At 38.8% G+C, this 23,488-nt stretch overlaps 1 protein-coding gene across 1 annotated transcript in view; it reads left to right on the plus strand.

Moving 5' to 3' along the window:
* LOC309958931 (uncharacterized protein) overlaps nucleotides 1-17,295 on the plus strand; it is a gene marked incomplete at both ends in the record, with an annotated part of 102,075 nt that extends 84,780 nt beyond the window's left edge. The window contains 5 exons of the mRNA XM_082835052.1: nucleotides 3,004-3,161; nucleotides 5,171-5,213; nucleotides 6,969-7,155; nucleotides 15,120-15,255; nucleotides 17,196-17,295. Of these exons, the coding sequence (XP_082691178.1) occupies nucleotides 3,004-3,161; nucleotides 5,171-5,213; nucleotides 6,969-7,155; nucleotides 15,120-15,255; nucleotides 17,196-17,295 (624 nt within the window). The remainder of the gene's footprint in view (nucleotides 1-3,003; nucleotides 3,162-5,170; nucleotides 5,214-6,968; nucleotides 7,156-15,119; nucleotides 15,256-17,195) is intronic.
* Nucleotides 17,296-23,488: the final 6,193 nt, after the last annotated feature.

Below are 23,488 nucleotides of genomic sequence, written 5' to 3' on the forward strand. Positions count from 1 at the left end.
TTATGCCTTGGGAAGAAGAATATAAAGTTGCGGGGAAGCCAAAGTCTTAAAGGAATTTTCATTGTTTCTAGTTCTGACTTGAGTGAGACTTTTGGCAGAGCTAGAGGGAAGGAATCAGACAGAACCTATTTATGAATTATTGCCAAACTGAAGGATTGAGTTTTGCTTAAGGGATGAGTTAAAGACCCCAGGCCATGGCAATAAGATAGAAAAGAGATTTGTTTTCCTTTATCTTTAGAAAACATTTGATTGGGGAATATAGAACGACAGTCCAAGCAGCATTAGGATTAGACTGAATGGAGAACCTTTTCCAACCCTTGTACCTCCACGACGGTGGAGCTTAAAGGTGCTTGGGCTGGTGAAACCAAGAAAAAAAAGTAAGATGAGTAAGCACAGCTGCAAGAGCACCTGCACCTGCTACACAGGCTCTGTGTCCATGGTTTTATTGCAGCTGCTCCCAGGGCCACAGTGGGCTCGTAATCACGGGCAATGAGGCAGCAGCTTAGATTAGTAAAAATGGAATATGGGCCATGATGGAGACCATGTAAGAAATAGTAGCCCTCATTTTTAATCTACTCCATTCGCCATTCATTCTCCTCACACAGATGAAACTTGAGCAGAGGCAAAGAGACTCATAAGTGACTTCAGATACTATTCTTGGTTGTGTGTCATATGTCATAGGAGTGTATTCCTTTGCACTGTCCCACAGCAAAGGATGAAGGAGAATACTGGTAGTTTCAGAATTACCTAATAGTGCTGATACAGAGAGACAACCATATTATAGCATCTTATCTGCCTAATGGGTCCAAAGGATAGCAGACCCACTGAGTATTTGCTCTTAGCAAATGAGCACATCTGTCACTTAATAGAATAAAATCTCCAGGCTTTATGTTTCCCCATTTCTTTTTGCAGTTTAAGATGCTCCTGAAAGATAGCTACTCTTTATAGGCATGCAAACTCTTTATCCCTATTAAAGCAAATGAAAATATATTCTTCTGGTTTCTAATGTCATAATTATTGGCCATAGACAATTATTATAAGATGCGCTGCCTTCTTTATATTTACTAAAACAGAGCAAAATTTTAGATCTCTGTCTATATTCCAGGAAAGCTCATGGCTTCAGGAAATATTCTGTCTCCTAAAACGTAAATACTACAGCTTTCAACTGCCCAAGAAACCAGACATGTGAGAGATGTAGTGTGGAAGACAGAGCTAGAAAACCAGTGCTTAAGTTCTGTTTCTGTCTATGTAACCTTGGGGCATCTTATTGAAACTCAGTTTCTTCTTCTAGAAAACGGGGAGAACATTAGCTTCCTGCTTTATAGAGTAGTTGTGAAAAGTAAAAAAGACAGGGTCCATGAAAATGTTTTATGAACTGAAGTGTCATACAACTATGAGATCTTACTTTTAGTGGAGCATGTATTTGTATACATCCACCTGTGGGTTGCAAGAAATTTTTTGTATATGTGTATAAATTCACACATACACATTTATGTATTTTGGCGGGGGGATGTCCATAGTTTTCATCAGCATCTCAAAGGAAGTCATCACCTAAAATTGATTAAGAACCTCTGGGCTAGTTGGTGTTCCGCATCAACACTCATTAGAAATATGCAACTTAAAACCACTAGGAGATACCACTGTACACCCAGTAGGATGGCTATTACCAAAAAGGCAAGCAATACAGAGTATTGGTGAGGGTGTGGAAAATCTGGAACATTTATACACTGCTGGTGGAAATGTAACCTGTTACAGCCACTTTGGAAAACAGTTTGGCAGTTTCTTACAAAGTTACACTTACCATACGGCCCAGCAATTTCACTCTTAGTAATCTACCAAAGAGAATGAAACCATATGTCCACACAAAGACCTGTACACAAACTTTCATAGCAGCATTATTTGAAAGAGCCCAAAACTGGAAAGAAAACTCTCCATCAACTTGTGAATGGATTAACTAAATGAGGCATATGCATATAGCAGAATATAGCTCAGCAATAAAAAGGAATGACATACTAATAAGAACTACAACATGGAGGAAACTTGAGAACATTACACTAAGTGAAAGAAGACCCTATAGTGTATGATTCTACTTATACAAAATGTCTAGAAATGGCAACTTTATAGGGACAGAAAATAGATCTGTGATTGCCTGTAACTGGAGGGGCAAGGGTGGCAACTGATTGCAAACAGACTCAAAGGAAATTTGGAGGTTGATGGAAGAGTTCTAAAACTAGATTGCAGCAATGGTTTCACAGCTCCGTAAATGCACTAAAGGTCACTAAGTTGTACACGTACAATAAGTGACTTTATGATATGTAAATTTTATTCCAGTACAGCTGTTTTTAGAAAAGACATGAATAACGGACAGGATATTTTGACATATAATTGTAAAATAAATACAAATAGCAAAAATTTACCTATAAACTGATTTTAGTTTTGCATACATGTTTCAAACTACTGTCATTTATAGAAAAGTGTTCTTTATTCTCTCTATGCTGCAGTTTCCTGACTTGTAAAAAAAAAAAAAAAGATAATAAAAGTAACTACCTCATAAGCATTTGTGAAGATAAATCAATTAATAGATTTAAAGAAATTAGAAGAGGGCCTGACACACAATAAGTATGGAATCATGTTAATTATAGCCACTAACTAGAGCTCTCATGCCACTACCAAAAACATATATTTTGTAACATCAATTTCTTTTGATGTTCTTTTCTCTGATGGGAAAAATGGGCATGAATGATTAATGATACTCTCCCAAGTTGACATAAATAAATGCATATTAATAGAGGCTATTCAAAAGGGATGTAGAAAATTTGGAGTTTGATGTAATATATCACAGAGAGCATAATCTATAAAAACTCATTTTGGTTTTAGTTTCATTTCGGAACAAAACAAACAATCAATTCAGAAAAATAACTTTAGTCCTCCTTTCCTCCCTCATTTCCTTCCTTATCTGCTTAGTTGCAGTGCCCATTCTGAACCTCTTCTTATCAATTACAGGATGAAGGAAAATGTCCACCTCTAGACGTAATAAAATTAGAAGGTGCAGAAATTGGCATTGATAGCAGCTTGGGAAAACCATTTGTGTTTAACTGTGTGCCTCAGTCTGGAAATAGAACTTTCTACCTCTGCACAACCTCAAACCAAGAAATGAAAAGGTAATCGATTATTCTTTTATCTTACTAGTTTCACATTGGGTGGGGGAATGCTTCTTCAATAGCAATCTGACAGATTCTTGGGACTGGAAGTAGGCAAGGGAACAGCAAATTCACAGCATGAGTCAATAAACTTTCTTTTTCTTATGTATGAGAAGTTTGGATTTTCATGTTTCTGCCAAGTTTTTTCCTAACAGAATTTCCAAAGAACAGAAGCATCTTCTTCTAACTCATTTACCTTAGATCTCTATATTTTCTAAAAAAGCTCACTACTGCCACAGTTCACATCTAGCTTCCCCAAAAGTTGCTAGATTCATATATTTTAAACTAATTGGATGGATATTCAGAGGAATAAAACTAATGTAGTTGGGTCACAATTTAACACACTACAGTGAAATGAGCAAAATTAATAATAATAATATAGCTTTGTGGGGAATTAATGCAGTTGACAGTCTGTAAGCGTACAACCCAGTCTGAGGGTAGAAGTGTGAAGGCATTCTAAGAGGGTAGCCTACAAACTCTAAGCATTCAGCAACTTATGATCATTATTCAGTGTGTCACCCTGAGGGAATGGAGATCATTGGTCAGTCCAGTGAGTCAACTCAGAACTGCTGTGTAAGTACTGCTACTTTAGGGTGATGGGTGGGATAGAATGGGAGAGAGGGAGACAATGACAAAAAAATGGGTCAACAGCGTTTAGAAGAATGCCATATCTCTTTAAGAGAATTTGGACTCCAATTTTAAAGAGAGCCCTAGGTCTGAAACCTCTTAGGCAAACAATATACTGTCTCTATTTGTGGAACACTGTGTATTCAAATGCATGTTTCTTTATAGGACAAACAAGGAAACATGCTGATAGCAACTTAATTGTATTTCAATTCACGGACAAAATATTTATTGGATAGCTAATATGTCCAAGACACTGTTTTAAAATCTCTGAGGACTATTAGTGTGATTAGGCACCAATCCTTGCCTTCAAAACAGCTCTGAACCAAGAAGGTAGGATTTTTAATGCAAAATAGAAATCCAGCCGTGCTATAGGAAAAGACAATGTGGCGTAGGAATTGAGGGTGGGGAGAAAAGGTCTCTGGATGTATGGGTAAGGGAGGAGTTTATGAAGGGCGTGGTATAGCATCAGATATGCATACAAAAGAAGAAATGGAACACAGAAGTGCAGAGGGATTAAATCAAGCTTTGGGGAGAAAAGCTTGCAGGATCGTTTGATTGGAAGTTATGGGGTTTAAAAGAAACTTGGAAAAGATTGGCAGGATGGGGTGGGGTAGATAGGCTGGTACCTGGCTAAGGAGACAAGACTAACAAATTTCAGTCCTCAAGTAGGGACACTAACAGTGCACTAAAGGTGGCCACCTTGTCCAAGGAACACTTGGGGAGGTGGCTTAGAACAGTGGCTCTTTGCCAGTCTTTCCATATATTAATAGCCAGGGCCTTACAGTTATCAGCCCTGCTGATGTTAAATTTACATACCTCAGTAAAATAATGAATACATTTTCCCTTAGGCACTAATTAAACTATAGTAAAGGAGAAGAATAAAAATAAATTTTTTATTTTTTATTTTTTTATTTTTTTATTATTATTATTTTTTTTTTTTGCGGTACAAGGGCTTCTCCCGTTGCAGAGCACAGGCTCCGGACGCACAGGCTCAGCGGCCATGGCTCACGGGCCCAGCCGCTCCGCGGCATATGGGATCTTCCCAGACTGGGGCACGAACCCGTATCCGCTGCATCGGCAGGCGGACTCTGAACCACTGCACCACCAGGGAAGCCCATAAATTTATTTTAAATACCCCTGGTGGGTGTGGGATTTTGCCACCTAGTAACACCAATTTTATAAGAATGTGTTGCTCTTCAACCATGAATTTAGAGCCATGAAATATACCTGAGGCTCAGAACTCTTCTGTCTGAACAATGGGTTTCAGGGAGAAAAACAAGGCCCTCTGAATGACACTTATCAAGCTCCCCAAGGAAAGCGCCTCTCATCTTTCTGTCTTTCAGGTGGCTTGAAGCAATGGACAGAGCGGCCCATCCTGTCCACCAGGTAAGGTGTCCTTGATGTTTATCTGTGCCTTCGTTCTGCTTTTCTTCTCCGAGGGGGAAAGGATCAAGTTAGATGTCATGCAGTCCACCCTGGGACTTCTCATATCTGCGATAAAAGCTGGGATTTGCAGTCAACAGGATTTTCCACTCAGATTTTATGGAGGTGCTTGCATTCCTGCTGTACTTTTTGTTTTCAGCGGTTTGTATGACATTCCTCTCCGTGAGCTCAACGGGTAGTTCCAACTGGGGTGGAATTTCTCCTTGACACAGAACAGCCCAGTGGTTCCCCATGAGGTTAAACCACTGCTACTGTTTTTTTCACACTCCCTAAGAACAAGGGCTCAGGGATATCTTGGGATAGTGCTGTTGGCCAAGCAGCTTATTAGAAAATGATTCCTAGCCCTGAAGTAATATCGTTTTTAATTTAGATTTGACCTATAAACTGAGAGATAACTTTGTAAGATCAACAGGTGAGTCATCACTTCAGCCCCTAAGTCATTTGATACCCTTCTTTCTGAGCTATGACCTGGTCAAGAGGGAAGAAACTTCTTCAATATTCAATTGTTTCATGTTTATGCTGTAGATATGATTTCTAATAAGGTTATAGAGTTCCTTTAAATATGCTCATTTCCTCACAAAATGGCATACAAGAAAAAGGTATTTACTGTCAATAATCTTCTCTACATATTTTGGCTCTTGTACATTCAGGAAAATTTGGGTTGCTTGAGCTTAAATGTACTACCCCCGTGCCCTGTAACCGTACTTTCAGAATAATCACCAGCATTATCACATGATAAACAGCAGGACTTGTGTTTCACTCTACCTGGAACACAATGCTCAACACACTCATCCGTCTCTCCAGTGCATCACCGTCATGAGCCTCGATATTTTTAAGAGGGATCTATTCTGCTCATGCACTCAGGGTGTCTGCAGCAGAGTGAAAAATGAATACCCAAACTCCCAGCAGGCTCCCACTACACAGCAAAGAATTCAGCCAGCTCTGCATTCTGAAATCTTTTGCACTGCTGTGTTAAAACTAAAGAGCAAAAATGAAACCAATAAAGAAGAGAAACTGGCCAGTGCCCAGCAAGGTATTCTGATAAAGGGATGAAGCACCACGTCCCCTGCCTCAGGTCAAGTTCCCAGGAAAAGCCTGCCACTCCCTCAGGACTATGGATCGAGGGCTGACCTCCAGGGTAGAGGCTCTTGATTTATCATGGGCCTTCCACTACACGGACCATATGAGCCTAAGGCCTGATCTGGCCTGGGGCATTTAACTCGTTCCTTTGTACAAATGGGAGTGCTAGATAAAGTAAAGCATGAACCAGGGGCTGCAGTTAGTCACAGTGGACATACCAGGAACAGGGCTAGAAGGACAATCCCAATGGTGAGTAAAATAACACAGTGGGGCCAGCACTTATAGACAGGGCCTTTAAACAACAGCCTTTGCTGAGCTGCCCATTTCCATGTCCTTTCTATACATCACTGATAATTCTTTTGATTTCCTCACAATAGAAAAGAAGCCAAAGAGAAGGGAGGTCTATGGACATGAAAAGGGAGAAATTCTCTATGGCCGATGGATAAATTCAGATTGTCTGGCTTGTTGCTCAAGTATTCAGACTGCCTTAGCAATAGAATCACTTAGGACAGAAGCTTCTCTGAAGTCAGTCTTGGTGCTGATGTCATTGGCTCTGGGAGTCAATGACCATTGGCACAGGATGGCCACTCAGCTGATCCCTTTGTGTCACACCTGCAGAAGCATGTCTGGGAAGACGTTACTCTGCACAACAGGAGCCTCCCGCCCCTGGCTATCAAGAACCCAGAGTGCCTGGGCCTTCTGCACCAACTTGACAGAAGCACAGACATGTGGATCCAGCACTATTGCATTCTGAAGGATGGCTGCTTGTACTTCTACGCTAGCATTCGCTCCACCCAGGCCTCAGGTATGGACTTAACTTTCACCTGAAATAACAGTAATTGCCGTCATAATAGTAATGACATCTTAGCTTTACAGAGACTTTACCAAACTTTATGCTGTGTAAATTAGTTCAGTTATTGTCTGGAGAAGGGATACTATTACTATTCACATTTTACAGATAGGAAAACTGACTGGAAAGTCTACACAACTTGACAATATCTCGTGTAGTAAGCAATGAAGCTGAGATCTAAATGCAGCCAACCTAACTCCAGAGCCTGCACCCCTAACCCCGTGATTTTACTGCCTGGGAAAACAAAAACTAAACCCCTTCATCTTTTTATCACTGATGACATTCAGAGTCAATGCCAGTAGTTTTCTTGGCTAGTGGCTCTACCCTTTTCTGGTAGTATCCCTAATCTTGGACAAGTGAGTAATGAAAAGAACATTAATTGTCAATTTTCCTTAGGCAAGTTACTTAACTTCCCAAAACTTAGTTTCGTCATTTATAAAATGGAAACAGCTATCTATTTCACAGGACTATTGTGAAGATTGAATGAAGTGATTGCCATTTAGAGTCTCTTAAGTTCTACATACAAAGTACTCGACACAAAAAGCTTTCTCTCTATAAAATGTATATATATTTATTAAATTATATATAAATATACATAATATATATTTTAATATGCTAAAAGCTATATATAAAAAATAAGTATGTAAACAATATAATATAGTAATAAAATAATTGTGCACGATTTCTACAAGAACGATTATTTACCTTCTTGTCATTTTTGACAAAATAGATTACAGATGTTTTATTTGCAGTTGAACTTTTTCCCAAACAAATAATCCTTAAATAATTTTCAGTAATGAAGATCCTGGAATCTTAGTCATTTAATTTCCTTTTTTTTAGCATAAATGCCTTTCTTTAATTAAGCTAGATCGCCATGCCAAATGGGAAGGAGGTATCTGGTGACCATTTTGACCTTTTTGGAAGGGTATGAAAGAGGTACAGAGCATCACACTATGGTCCTTTTCTCATCACGCAGGATGAGCAATACAATAACTCTCTTTTACTTACTCACCCTTCCACTTTGAGAGTATTAAAACATGACCCAGAATATTATTCAACTATTAGGAAATAGGCAGCATCTCTAAGCACTTTCAGAACAGACTGTTCCTATGCAATCCAAATCCACAGCTTTAAGCACCTGACTCCAGGATGAGAATGAAGATAGACAAAACAAACGTCTAAAGTAGTCATTGACTGGGGCTTTTATTATAAAATATCACTGCGAAAGTCTGAACCATTATAACTAACAAATCAATGAAGTTCATTTTCAAGAGAATGTTTCCATAGGTAGAAAGTGAATGTTTAGGATTGAATGCTCAGATTACTCCAAACTTAAATATTAACCAAGTGCTTCCAAACCCCTGGGGCCCAGGGACCGCTACTGATTCCAAGAGTTTAAAATGGTAATGACAGCCACTAAGTGGCCTCCCTTATTCTGAAAGGTCCGAGGAGGCCCTATTTAGAAAAGTCTTAGTTGGAAAGCTGGGAAACAGCTACTAATAAATGGCCTAAAAATAATAACAGTAAAAGCAGATAACAGAGTTATCTTTTAGTGGGTAAAGATTTTGTACTGGTCACTCTAGTAAGTGTTTTTACTTATTATTTCGTTTAATTTCTACAACAATCCTATAAATAGGTTATTAGCCCACCTACAAGTTTGGAAACTGATGCTTAGCAAGGTTAACTCATTTGCCCAAGTTCCCTTAGCTAGTAAATGGTGAAGATAGAATTTGAACCTAGGCAGCCTAAGTTACACTAGCCAAAAGGAAAAATAGACAAGGGGGAAAATGTGAAAGCTTTCTTTATATTCATCCTTATTATTTCACACATCTTTCCAGAAACTTCCATGGTCCTTTGTTGCATCCAGAGCACTCTAGGGCCTTCTACTTTGTCCCCAAACCCTTCTTTCTGGCTTTCTCTTCCACTCCTGTGTTAAAGCACCCTGTACTCCACATGCACACATGGTCACATTCTATTTGCTTAGCACACCCCACCTCTTGGACTTTTCTCTGACCCCATGTCTTTGCTTATGTTAATTCCTTCCCCTGAAACATTCTCTACCTACTGATTCCCCAACACAAGTTGTCCAGATTCTATCTGTCCTTCAAGTGCTTATTCAAATGTTGGCCATCTCTGTTAGAAAGGAATCCCAGATGGTCCTAGGTAAACAAAGCATCTCCCTTTTCTGAACTTCCACACTCACCCATCTTGCGACACTTATCACCCTCTACTTTGTATTTTATCTCTAGTTGGCCATTTATCTCTTCTGAGGGATTATGTACTCAGAGATGACTCTATATTTTGTATGTTTAATAAATGAATGAGTAAACAACCAAATTGACTCAGTTGGCCACTATTCCCATGAAGTGTGGGTACTGTAGTTTGTCATACCCTCATTTAACAATGGAGAAAGATTAGAAGATTACAAAGCCAATTCAAAGGCAAAACCAGAACTCAGGCCACCAGATACCTGGGCTTTTGGCCATATTACACTCTTTCCAGCTGTAAGAAGTTATCTAATTTCTATCTATTTTAAATTTTTTCTCCTGAAAATATATTATTTTGTGGCTAATAAAAATAAATTCAAAGCCATTCATTCTTTCCCAGCCTTACTTCTTTTCTTTTTTTTTTTCAAATTTATTTATTTATTTATTTTTGGCTGCATTGGGTCTTTGTTGCTGTGCACGGGCTTTCTCTAGTTGCGATGAGCGGGGGCTACTCTTCGTTGCGGTACGCAGGCTTCTCATTGCAGTGGCTTCTCTTGTTGCAGAGCATGGGCTCTAGGAGCGCAGGCTTCAGTAGTTGTGGCATACAGGCTCAGTAGTTGTGGCTCACGGGCTCTAGAGCGCAGGCTCAGCAGTTGTGGTGCACGGGCTTAATTGCTCTGCGGCATGTGGGATCTTCCCAGACCAGGGCTCGAACCCATGTCCCCTGCATTGCAGATTCTTAACCACTGCACCACCAGGGAAGCCCCCAGCCTTACTTCTTGAATATCCTATCTTCATAGGTCCTTAATTTCTAGCCCAAATTATTTCAATATGAATGAAAAGAACATGTTCCTTACTGAAATTCCAACAGAATTTTTATATCTAGGCCAGGTTCTAAAATAGAGGCCTGTGATTTCTGTTTTTACATGACTCTACTCTTCCTTGAATAAAAGATGCCTGAGCATGCACCTTGTTCCAGAAGGTGTACTTTATTGCCACCGCCTCCCCACTGCCACCCTGACAGCTGTTGGGTCCAGCTGGAAGCTCTCCCAGGGTTAATCCACTGCTAATCCTTCTTCAGCATTAAGGTGGCTGTGCAGGAATTCTTCTGAAGTTCTTTACCCTTCCCTGGACTTGAATTTTAAATTGAGGTTTACATCCTTTTTCTAAGAGTCCTCTTCAATCTTCTTATACATCTTAACTCAGATCATGACCTGAGGCTCAGAGCCAGTGGTCCTGCATAATGAAACTTAAGATAGGATCGAGGCAAATCCAAATTTCCTGTGGAAAATTCCCCAAATAAATATGCCCCTCTCCACTGTCCACAAAAAGTCACTGCCCTGGTGAACCACATTTTTTTTTTTCCAGAGGACTGGATCATACTGCTCAAGTGTATTGGAATGGGAAAGTTAGCATGTGCTATTGAATGCTTCCTATGCGTCCAGGACTTGGATAGGCACTTCATGTTCTTTATCTAAAACTAATATTTGCAAAACATCCACAGTTATTGTCCTATTTCAAGTAAGAAACTAAAGCTTGGAGAAGTTAACTAGCACACTACTGGTCAACCAGCTATTAAGTGACAGACACAAACTCTGAACAAATGCTATCAAAATCCTATGCCCAAACTCTTAGCCACCATGCTCTGTGTAGCACTCCCTGACAGAAATTAGTCTTCTAAAAGCAGTACTCGGTCAGTAATGTTGTGTGTCTGGTCTCTGCGCTCTGGACATCAGCACACTGACTGCAATAGCCAGGGTCCACTCAGTCTAACAACCAAAGGAGTTGTGAGGACAGCAAAGAAACTGAGTTGAATGGCTGAAACCATGCTGCACCATGAACACTACACGCACTAATATGTTTAGTTTAACTTAATCATTTTATATGCATGGAATATGAATCATTATTATATTAATAAAGATTATACAGGGCTCTAATGCTCATTTTCTTCTAGTTGACACTAAGTAAATGACCTTTGCGCTGGTCTGATCTATAGTTCGTTCTTTACTTACATTGTTCAAGCTCTGCTTGGCTCTTGCACATCCCACCCTGGTTTGGTTCCTAGTTCTCCCCTGTGAAGGTCATAACCTTGAAGCAGGCCTTGATTACCATTTATAGCAGTATTTATCAAACTGCAGGTTTTGACCCTGTTACTGTGTCATACAATCAATGTAGTAAATTGTGACCAGTATTTAAAAAACAATAGCATAGGATTTAATTGAATAAAAAATATCATGATACATCACAACGTTTCACAAAACTTTTGGTTTAATTGTATTAAAACATGTAGAGGTCTGTATTTATTACATCTTTATATCACAGCCAAAAAAGGTGGAAAAATACTAAAGTACAAAAACCCCATCTCTGCATATATCCTGGTTCACACAGTCAGTTTTCTTTCAGAATATTAGAATATTTAAAGAAGGTTCTTTCCTTTCTATTATCTTTGTAATATGCCTGTCATATTTTCTGCTTTGTTATTAAGACTCAGCCTTCTACATTCACCACTTCAGAGACATGGTCCCCTGGCTGCAGCATCTCGGTTACTTTACTGTTTTATTTTCATTTATTTTATTTTATTATTCATTTTACTACATTGATTTATGTTCTTTATTAGAGACCTGGGACACATCATATGATATTTCTTATTTCTGAAGGTATCTGTAGTATTTGGGGCATGACTTAGCTCTTGTGACAGTCACCTGTGATGCCGAGAGAATAGTGAGGGCAGCGAAGAGGAGGCAGGGAAAGATAACAGTGAGAGGAGGGGAAAGAGCAAAAGCCATGAGAGGCAACACAGCCCTGATTTCCTGTAAAAACCCTAGGAGATGCTAGTCCCACATTTTACTTTCAGCTAAATATGCCTCAAATATATATTTTGGGAGTCGGAGAAATAGCCCCAGTCAGTTAGGTCCCTGAAGTCTTTTCTCACCGTTACGGAAGGTGCTAGTACTTTAACAATATGTATTACTGGCTGGCCTATGCCTGCTAATATTAAAAAGCCACTGTGATTATTCCAGAAGCCTGTTAGTCAAAGTGCCTCTTCATAGGCCTGAAGCCCCTTGTCATTCACAGTATACTTGATAATTTTTTTCCTTTTATCTCTCTCCAGCAAGAGCTGGAAGTAACAAATCTTGATTGTTAACTATTATTCTTAAACAAATCACATCAAGTTCTGTATGTGCTGCTCAGATACATTTTACATTATTGCAACAAATGGATAGTTCTTGTGAGAAATCTCTGTCCAAACACTGTGCCAGCTTGCTATTTATTGCTGCCACCTAATGACAGACAGAGACCAGCCCAATGAGGTCACTTGAAATGAGGTAATGGGGTTATAATTGGATGACTTTACTGCTAATCATTTCTACCCTATAATTAGTTAGGAGAGGTGTCAGAAACTTTCCTGTTTGTTGCAGACATCTTTTGGGCATAACTTTCTATCCATTCTCAAAATGGGTAGGAATGGAGGAAGGTATTCTTATCTGTTCATACATATGAGAAAAGGAAATTCACAAGCAGGAAGAAGTCAAAAACCAGTACATAATATAAATGGTGCATACTGTTGTTTGGAGCAGAGAATTAAGACAGCAAAATAACCCTCAGATAAGTTCTTAGGTATCCTATAGTCCTGAAACATCTAACACGTTGCTTATTCTACATCTAGTATATACCCCCAAAACATACACCTATGCAAAAACTTGTGCGCGAACATCGCAATGTTATTCATAATAGCCAAAAAATTGAAGAAAACTCAAATGTCCAAACTAACAAATGGATAAATCAAATATGCTATATCCATACAATGAAATTTCAGCAATAAAAATAAATGAAGTCCTAGTACATGATACAACATGAATGAACCCTGAAAACTTTATGCTAAGTGAAATAAGTCAGTCACAAAAGATCACATATCGTATAATTCCACTTATATTAAGTGTCCCAGGAAAAATCTATAGAGACAGAAAGTTCGTTAGGATTGCCTAGGCTTAGGATGGGGAAGCAGATGGGCAGTGACTGCTAATGGGTATGGAGTTTCTTTCTGAGATGATGAAATGTTCCAAAGGTAGATTATGGTGGTGGTTGCACAACTTTATAAACAAAGAATCAGTGATTGTACACTTTAAATGGATGAATATTATGCTTTGTAAATATTATCTGAAAAAAGTTGTTTTATATTTGTCTAGCTCAAAGAAAGAAGTCACTCTCTGATTTTGGTAAACACCATTTTACTGGAGCCTACTAAAAGAAAAAATTCTAACCATTTCTAAAATGAACGCTTTCCTAGAAGTTAGTTCTAAAATGGACTCTTTTTTTTTTTTTTTCGGTACGCGGGCCTCTCACTGTTGTGGCCTCTCCCGTTGCGGAGCACAGGCTCTGGACGCGCAGTCCCAGCGGCCACGGCTCACGGGCCCAGCCGCTCCGCGGCATGTGGGATCTTCCCGGACTGGGGCACGAACCCGCGTCCCCTGCATCGGCAGGCGGACTCTCAACCACTGCGCCACCAGGGAAGCCCCTAAAATGGACTCTTTTTAAATGAAAAATTTTAAAGAATTTAATAGTGCAACTAAACCCCCTCTATAGAGTAAAGAATTTTTAAAGTCCAAAAGCCACTCATTCTGTCTAAAAAGAAAAATTTATGACTTCCTGACAGTGTATATTGTTATCAAGTGTAGCCAAAGAAAAACAAAAATGAGCCAAATTTTCCTTTCACAGTCCCTTACTACCATACCAGTATAGAATACTTATCCCATAGAGTAGCAAAAATCCCAGTCGTATTTTGGCATTTTCTTTGCTAGTATAGTGCAGTAAAGTGGCTTCTGGGGTGGGGACAGTGGGAGGTTGGGGGGCGAGAATAATAAGAGTTAGCAAGCACAAGAAAGAGATCTAAAAATCTAATCATCACTATTAATGACGTTACCTAGAGTATCTGCATGAGATTCAGGTTACCTCAGAGCATCAAGACACCATAAGGAACACACAAGTGTTGATTTTTCGGCACCTTCTCCTAGACTGATGTCTTCTCCCCACACCCCAACCCCTAAACAATGTAAACAGAATTCTGGCCAAGCAATATATAACCACTAACATAGGTTCAAAGGACCATGGGGAAGAAATTATCTTTTAAAACCAGTCATTTATTTTCATTTTAATTCAAGTTGGCGCCCTCACATCACCCTGTGGGTTCATATTTTAAATGTGCTTTGCATATGCACAAAGAAGGTGAGAATCTATGTTGGTTGTAGAAACCTCTGGCCATCTTCATAACTCCTTAGGATGTCTTAATGGTTCTGCCCAAACAAATACTATTTAATTTTTCCTCTAATGTAATATTGTAGGTGTCAATATTTGATACTGAAAAATGTATTTCAAAATGTGTCCTCCAGGAACACACTAAAAGAAGTAACCTAAAGAAACTACTTTAGGCCCACAGTAACAAAAAGCTAAATATTGAACATGTCATGAGAACACTGTAGAAATGAAAAACAGGAAATCCAAACTTTGTTACCAGTCTTGCCATTAATTATTAGTGGATGACCTAAGTTATCAATATATATTCTTCTGGAGCCTCACTTCTTCATCTGTAAAACAAGACACCTGGACTAGAGGTTCCTTCAGATACAAAATTTTCTTGACACCTTTTCAGACTTTTTCTCCATCTTACTCTTTCCCTATTCTCCTCACTTGCTTTATTCCTTTCACCCTCTGTAGGTGGCCTTTATCTACAAGGATATACGGTGAATGAGCAGACCCTTAGCTTCAAGCAATCAGTAATTGAACTCAAACCTCCATCTGAAGAATTCAAGACTTTCTATTTCTGTGCAGAAAATAAGACAGAAAACCAACGGTAAGTCAAGGTCTACGTATTTCTTCTTCTTTACCAGTCCTGACAGGAGCCTTCTAAGCAAACCCTTATCCTTATTTTCCAAATTCAACTCCACATCTTCAATTAAATATCTCCCTTTCTTTGCATAGTCCCTGTAGTTAATATTCCCCAGGATTTTTTTTTCTTTCAATGCATAGAAGATGACTCTTCTAGAAGTATTTTTTTTCAAATGAAAATGGAGTCCATAGTTCTTCCCAAGGTAGTGGCTGACTCAGGTTTCAACATAAAAAATCCACTAACGCTGTAACCCGTAAATATTGTAATTTATTAATTCACAGGTTTGTTGTTTCACCACCTTTCACATAACTCTTATTGATATGTCCATCTGGTCAGTTGTTTGGTTTTGTTATAAGCCATCAAAGGGCACAGGACTCATCCATCTAAATTGTATGTTTAGTATCCAACTTGGCATGTACAAATGGGTACTGGTTTCATAAAGATTCTGAGAAAAACCCAGAAGTAAAGTTAACAGAGACAAAACCATGAAACAGAGGAAGTACCTAGAGTATCCTCCTTCATCTCTCAAGTCTCCCTGACCTAACTCCAATCCCCAGGACATCCAATGTCCTACATCTCCCATTCCTACCCTCAACTGCTTGGTGACCATCCAGACACTTTCTTCCAACTATCTGGATAAAAAGGATCTAATAAAGAAATTTACAGTGATTTCTTAAAACAAAGGACATGGTAAAGCTTCCAGGGCCATTTGCACGAATCAAATTCACTGTTTCAACCCAAAGAAATAAAACTCCAAAAGTAGAATTTCAGTAATCTCCAGCAAGTGACCATTTGGAGAAGGGAAAAGGATTTCCTAGGCCTTCCCTCGTTATGTAACCTTCCTTGCTCCACTCACTCCTAAGCATGGGCTAGAGTGGGAGGATAATGAATATAGAATTGCTAGATACTTGCCAGGATCTTCTTCCTCAGACTGTGCTGTATAATCTGGTGGCAGATAAAGATGGTCCCTTGAAGGTGAGGCTCCAGCCTTCTATTATTGTAGAAAAGGGGTCACTGAAAGAGAGTTAACTCCTATCAGATAAAATTTACTGGCTTCTCTAAGAGAGGAAGTTGAATAGTTGGATCTCACTGCCAAATCCATGAGTGGATACTATCAAGAGGAAACAATATTAAGTCATTAGAGAAATATTTAAAAGAGCAAGAGTTTCACAAATTGTGGTTTATGGAACTCTGGTTCCACAAGATAGCCCACTCCCCAAAAGTAGTGAAATAAGTTTAGGAAATGATACAAATCATATTCCCCTCTCAGAGAATCACAAAGTATATTAACTCAATGTTTCTGAGACACATTGCTGGAAGGAATCCTGGTTAACTCCCCTTAACTCCCACTACCTAAGCTTATCTGACCTAAACTACTTTAAAAAAATAACACCTACTAACCACCCTTAGAATAAACATCATATGGGCACATTTTATAAAACATCATCCAAGAAAATGAAAGGAACAGAGAGGAAGAGAGAGGAGAGTTAACTGGAGTGTTTGCTGTGGTTTCAAGAACATGACAAAGAAGTATTTGGTCCTAATGGCAATATTTGATTACTATACATTTGATCAACTAAACTTTAAATAGAAACAGAAAATACTAGTAATAATTTTTAAATCCTATCACTGCGTTAATCACTATTTACTAACATTGTACCCTCTCCTGGCCCTATTATTTACATTAACATGGATTTAAATCATAGCTACCACTGCATATGTCTCTTTTGGTGTTCTACCTTTTTGTTCAATCCAAAACCTAAGGATCATGGTTTACTATATTAATTTTGAACTAAATAACAAAGAGAAACATTTACAAGATAAATTAAAAGATTTTGTAACATTTCACCTCCCTAGAGTCCAACAATTTTTTAATGACCTGTCCTGTGCTGTTATCTCTGCAGCTGGATTACAGCTCTGAAAATGTCTATCAAAAAATGGCTTCCTTTGCATCAGGCTATTCAAGACTTCATGAATCGACCTCTAGAGGAGACCAGAATGTGACTGAAATCCTAATCTTAAGAGAAAGGATCCACAAAATCACCACCAGCTAGTTGTGGGAAGAAACAAAAACATTTATCACTATATAGCTTTTCAAATGAATGTTCCTCCAATATATTAAAATTTTGTGATGAGATTATAATTTTGATTCTGAACCAAAACACCAAAATCTCATGTGACACTCAAATAACTTATATCAACATCATTAAGACCTCTATATTTTTCCCCCATGGGCTGTACATGTTAGCATCAAAATATAGTATGCCCCATATCCCTGGCTTTTTGAAAGGATATAATACAAGAAAAGTTAATTTATTTTATTCTTTCTTTTACATTCTTTGCTAAATGTTTCACTCTGTTCTTTGGCTGTAGGTTTCCTAGAATGTCTCTGTGGGAAGCTGATATTTGGGAAATTTAAGATCATGGAAATTAAGTGGCTTAAATGATGAGTAAATAATTCAGCTAAACAAAGGTCATCTTAAAATCAACTGGCCCAAGTGCCTTCCAAAACTTCCCAGATGAAAGAAAATAATAACAATTATTGTTATAAAAATAAAATAAGGAAATAATTAGACTGAATTTAGGGGAGAAAACTCAGAGGCATGGGTCTTATTATTACCTGAATTATTGTCTGAATATCTATCACACTGAAAAGGGAAAACAAAATAAATCAAGAATGTTCTGTTCTTAATCCTGAAAGTAAAATTCAGAGAAATTCAAAAGTGAATTCCAAGCATTGACTTCACTTCTCAGTGGAACAATCCCAATGTGTATCCAAGACGTTGTGATGCACTCAGAAGTCCCATGCCGTCACTAATGGAACATGGAACACAGCTTTCAGAGCATAGATTCAAGTGCTCTGGATTAACTTATGACAATAATAAAAACTGGAAAATTTGTCAAAATATTTCGGAACTCACAAGGACCTTACAGCTTAACCTCTCTTCTTTGTGGCTGAGGCTCAGAGAGGTAATTGCCTCTTGAAGATCACAAAGGTTGAACTGGAGCTGAAGCCTGGAGCTGAATTCAGATCTTCATCCCTCTATCCAGCATTGTTTCCACTCATCCTACAGCCCTTCATTGTGCCCAAGGATGTGGTGGGGTTTAATAGCGCTAATGCAGCTACTCACTCCCCAAACTTGTTGAATACTTCTAGTCTTTCGCTGAGAACTGAAAAACATTGATTCCAGCAATAAATCATGTTTATATTTCTACAGTCTCATGGAAGGCCTTCATGTTAATTCAAATCATAGCCTTTTCCAGAGAATCTTAAATATAAAAAAGAAAAATGCATGCCATTTTTCCTACACTCTTCACCTCCGTCCCCCACCCAAAAGACTGAACTCTTTAACTAGAAGGTTACACTTTGCAGCTGTCCTTCACCACAACTCAGATAAAGGAGGCTTGTGAGTGTGTAAGCATGTGCAACTTAGTTCCCATATTAAGAGAAGCTGCCTAAATGAACTCATGCCGTAAAAGGCATGCTGTAGTACTCTGACCAACTTAATACCATAATCAAAAATATTCAATTAACAATAACAGATAGCCCTCTGTTCTGACAATGGTCCCTTTGTGCTCCAGTATTTGTCATGATAATAATGAGGACTTTCAGCAGGGGCATTACTGATAGTAATGTTCATGTCAGAAACCTGGAGCTCACACATCTGCTCCCCAGCGGAGCACTCCGCCTTTCTGGAGCCCCATCAAAGAATGTACAAACTGTGCTGTTAGACTGCCAACAAACACATGAAAGAATGCTCAACATCATTAATCATTAGAGAAATGCAAATCAAACTACAATGAGATATCATCTCACACCAGTCAGAATGGCCATCATCAAAAAATCTAGAAACAATAAATGCTGGAGAGGGTGTGGAGAAAAGGGAACACTCTTGCACCGTTGGTGGGAATGTGAATTGGTACAGCCACTATGGAGAACAGTATGGAGGTTCCTTAAAAAACTACAAATAGAACTACCATATGACCCAGTAATCCCATTACTGGGCATATACCCTGAGAAAACCATAATTCAAAAAGAGTCATGTACCAAAATGTTCATTGCAGCTCTATTTACAATAGCCCAGAGATGGAAACAACCTAAGTGCCAATCATCAGATGAATGGATAAAGAAGATGTGGCACATATATACAACGGAATATTACTCAGCCATAAAAAGAAACGAAATTGAGCTATTTGTAATGAGGTGGATAGACCTAGAGTCTGTCATACAGAGTGAAGTAAGTCAGAAAGACAAATATCATATGCTAACACATATATATGGAATTTAAGAAAAAAAAATGTCATGAAGAACCTAGGGGTAAGACAGGAATAAAGACGCAGACCTACTGGAGAACGGACTTGAGGATTTGGGGAGGGGGAAGGGTGAGCTGTGACAGGGCGAGAAAGAGTCATGGACATATACACACTAACAAACATAAGGTAGATAGCTAGTGGAAAGCAGCCGCATAGCACAGGGATATCAGCTCGGTGTTTTGAGACCGCGTGGAGGGGTGAGATAGGGAGGGTGGGAGGGAGGGAGACGCAAGAGGGAAGACATATGGGAACATATGTATATGTATAACTGATTCACTTTGTTATAAAGCAGAAACTAACACACAGTTGTAAAGCAATTATACCCCGATAAAGATGTTAAAAAAAAAAACAAAAAACTGTGCTGTTACCAGGCAGCAGGCTAGTGACCACAGTCAACTCTAACACTGGCATGGAGCTTTCCCCTGATGGAGAAAAACAAAAGTGACTACCTCAGTAAAAGGTGAATACAGTTTTTCCTGAATTAAGCACTCATGTAACTCACTTGAAAGTGAGAGGTATCAACACTCCAAGTTCAGAGCCACTCCTCAAAAACTACTGTAGTTATTCCTGGAAGGTTCTAGAGATCTAAACAATCCCAGACATAGTAAATAAAAAATTTCGTGTGAGCATTTTAATGTGGAGAGGATTCTGAGCGTTTATATGATTTTTAAGGGATATATGACCCCAAAAGAACTTTTATTTCTAAGATTAAAAACATTTCCCACAATCCACAAGATTTCCATCCCCAGTAGGAATACTAGGGAGGGAAAAGTACAGGGCCAGCCTTCTACATAAACACTATCTGACTGCACATTTTAGGGTTAGCCCACCTTTTGGCAAATCAAGGAGAGCTCCCCATGAGCCCGATAGTCAGTTACTCAATAAATATTCATTGAGCACCTACTATGGGTGAAGCGCTAGTTGTCAGCAGTGAGCTACTATTCAGGAGAGGCAGAAAACATTGTTCAAAGCATGCACTCTGTAGCCAGATGGCCTGAGGTCAAAGTCTTACCCTGTCACTTCCTGGCTGTGACCTTGGGCATGTTACTAGAACTCTCCCTGCTTTAGTTTTCTCATCTATAAATGGAGATAATTCCAGTGTGTGTCACATGTCTATGAGAATGAAATGAACAATGTATGAAAAGCACTGTAACAGTGAGCAGCCCCAGTGAACTCTCAATATGATTATCAATATCATTAGCAAGCATTGTCAGCTAGTTATATACAGACTTCCCATCTCTGTGACAGCTTCAGAAGAAACATATCTTGTCTCCTTCACCTCACTACCTGAAGGCAGAGAGAATGGACGAGAGTTCCCTCAAGGTTTCCTTCTTATGTGGCTTTAAAAGAGAGGACCAAATATAGTTTCAGGCGTTCTGGGTTATATGCAGCATAATATTGCCTATTTAGAACCCCAAAGACTGGCCTGCAGTTGTCAAAACTCTCTTAGCCCAACTTCTTAGTAAACTTGGAAGATTTCCCATCAGCATTCCTAGAAGCCCTAAGCTAGGCCCAAATTATTCTCAGAAGGTCCCTGCAGGGCCTAAGTCAGGCTGATCTAACTCCAATTCTTATTCAGCCTCATCTGTTGACTTAATGTGCAAACTATAAGGAAAACCCCTAGAACTGTTCTGTACTTGGGAATGACATTTAGTGAAGTTAATAAATATCAAAGAACACAATGATTATTCCCTTAAGAAGGGAACACTAGAAGCAATCATTCTATTTCCTTTATTTGCCTCAGCCTAAGAAAATAATCTCAGTGATCCCTTGCCTCCTAATAATCTCTCAAGCTTCTTCCTGGGTTTAGAATAATCTTCCCACACACATACACTTTTGAGAGAAAAATAATTTTTCTATAGAGGTTTTGCTAACAAAGTAGAATTCTGTTTTCCATTCTAGTCTACCCAACAATCATGCCATTTCAAAGGCATATTCACAGCAGGATATAAAAGATAATGAAATTATAAAGCATACTTTAAAAAAAATAACCATTCTATTCTAATAGTACCTTATATCTTATAATATTACCTATGTATATTTTTGGTTTAAAAAATATCCCTTCACACGTTTCCAAATCTGTCTTTTTAGAATGGAACCCATTCTTAAGCAGAGAATTTTCATATCAGTGCCTCTTCACATGCTATGAATACCTAGAATGCATAAACAGGGTTCTGAATACACTACTAGATTATTTGATCAATCATCTGAGGCAGAATGGGGAGGATCTCACATCTGTAATTATTGGTATGATGACTTCAGGGAGGTAGGAATATGTCTGTCTTACTTACCATCTTCCCTGAAGCTAGCACAATGTCCAACATACATTAAACATTCAATATTCATATAGTAAAAGCATAAATAAATGAATTCCCATTTATTGACCTGATCACAGATGAAGATTAAATCTGCTAATTTTGAGTTTAGATTCTGAGTTGCATTAGGACTTTACAGAAAGATTTTGGAGAGAACTTAAGCATAAAGATATTATAATTATGAAGAAATTGTGGCATCTTATAGAACCTAAAGGCAAAAATGCACCTCAGAGTCAGTCTCAATGGGGATTGAAGCATAAGAAGAAACCCAAGGTATCTTCTCTCTCTGCTCTACTGCTTGTTATGCCACTTCATTCTTCTTTCTCCCTGCAAGTTGACTTTAATTGATATACAGAATGAATGTGTGAATTTTAAGTCAAAATCCCAATGACAGTCCTAGCTTCTTAACAGGATCCACATATGGAGATTACCTCACCTTTGTATTCATAAAGTCTGTGGCCAGAGGATGGGGTAGAAAAGCCTTTGAAGCAATCAGAGCTAGTGTCAACATGTTAAGGTGAGGTACCCTGCGTATCACCAGTAATAGCAAGGGCCTAAACAGCAACACTTACAGAAGAACCAAACTCAAAAAGGGAACTTCCCTCTTATCTAAGATGAAATATAGGAAGGAGCCTTCCTAGTTTAAAGCCACTTGCTCCCACGCAGAGGTAAATGCTGTGCCTTCACTCTCTGAATGCTTTAAAGTTGTGTCTCTTATCTTGAATGATGGGACCCAGAATGATATCTAGGCATTTGCTGTTCAAGTTAAATGTCTATCTTTGCCATCAGAGTCTTGAGAGATTAGGGTGACCATAAAATTTAGCTTCCAAATCAGGACATTTTGAGAGAAGATGCTATCAATAATTATCCTGAGCAACGGTTGTAAGCAGGGAATGTCTCAGGGAAAGTGAGATATGTCAGCTTATGAATAATGTACAAACTGGTATTCTCTGCTTCCTCACCCACATGGAGGAATGTGATTTTAGCTGACGGCTTCAAGTCTGTATGTTCTCAGTCCAGTTCTTCTGAGAGAATAACTCCTATCTTTCAACACCAGTTCCAACAAATTGGAAGAAACCAATTACTCATGACCAAGGAGGTGGGGTCACATTATAAGAGAACAGATTCTGGTAGCTCTGCAGTCCTAACTCTGTGTTTGTATGGAATGGAGTAGAGAGAGGAAGCATTGCATTTCCAGAAAAATGGAGACTCGGGGAAGACAAATGTTGGGATTTTATCCTACTTATTAAAAGGTTTAATGGTGTGCACAAGTCCTGGAAACCAGAGAATTCCCATCAAAATGACTACACAATGAGTTTGCCTGCCACAGTGCCATGGATGCTTGCAAAAGACATGAGATTCCTGTGTCAGAGACAAAGGACTTTATTACTCATGGCAAAAGCAGCCACTGCCCACCACTGTTAAGCTGTGGCCTATGACACCGATTCCTGCATCACCAACTGGCCATATTGCCTACAATAAGTCATTTGGCTTTTCAGATATTTAGTCTCCTCACCTTTATTTTTGTGCTGTGCAGGCCCTAAAATAGGTTTTAAACTAGTTTACTT

The sequence above is a fragment of the Leucopleurus acutus genome, assembly GCF_964270905.1.
Source record: "Leucopleurus acutus genome assembly, chromosome: 3".
Lineage (NCBI taxonomy): Eukaryota > Metazoa > Chordata > Mammalia > Artiodactyla > Delphinidae > Leucopleurus > Leucopleurus acutus.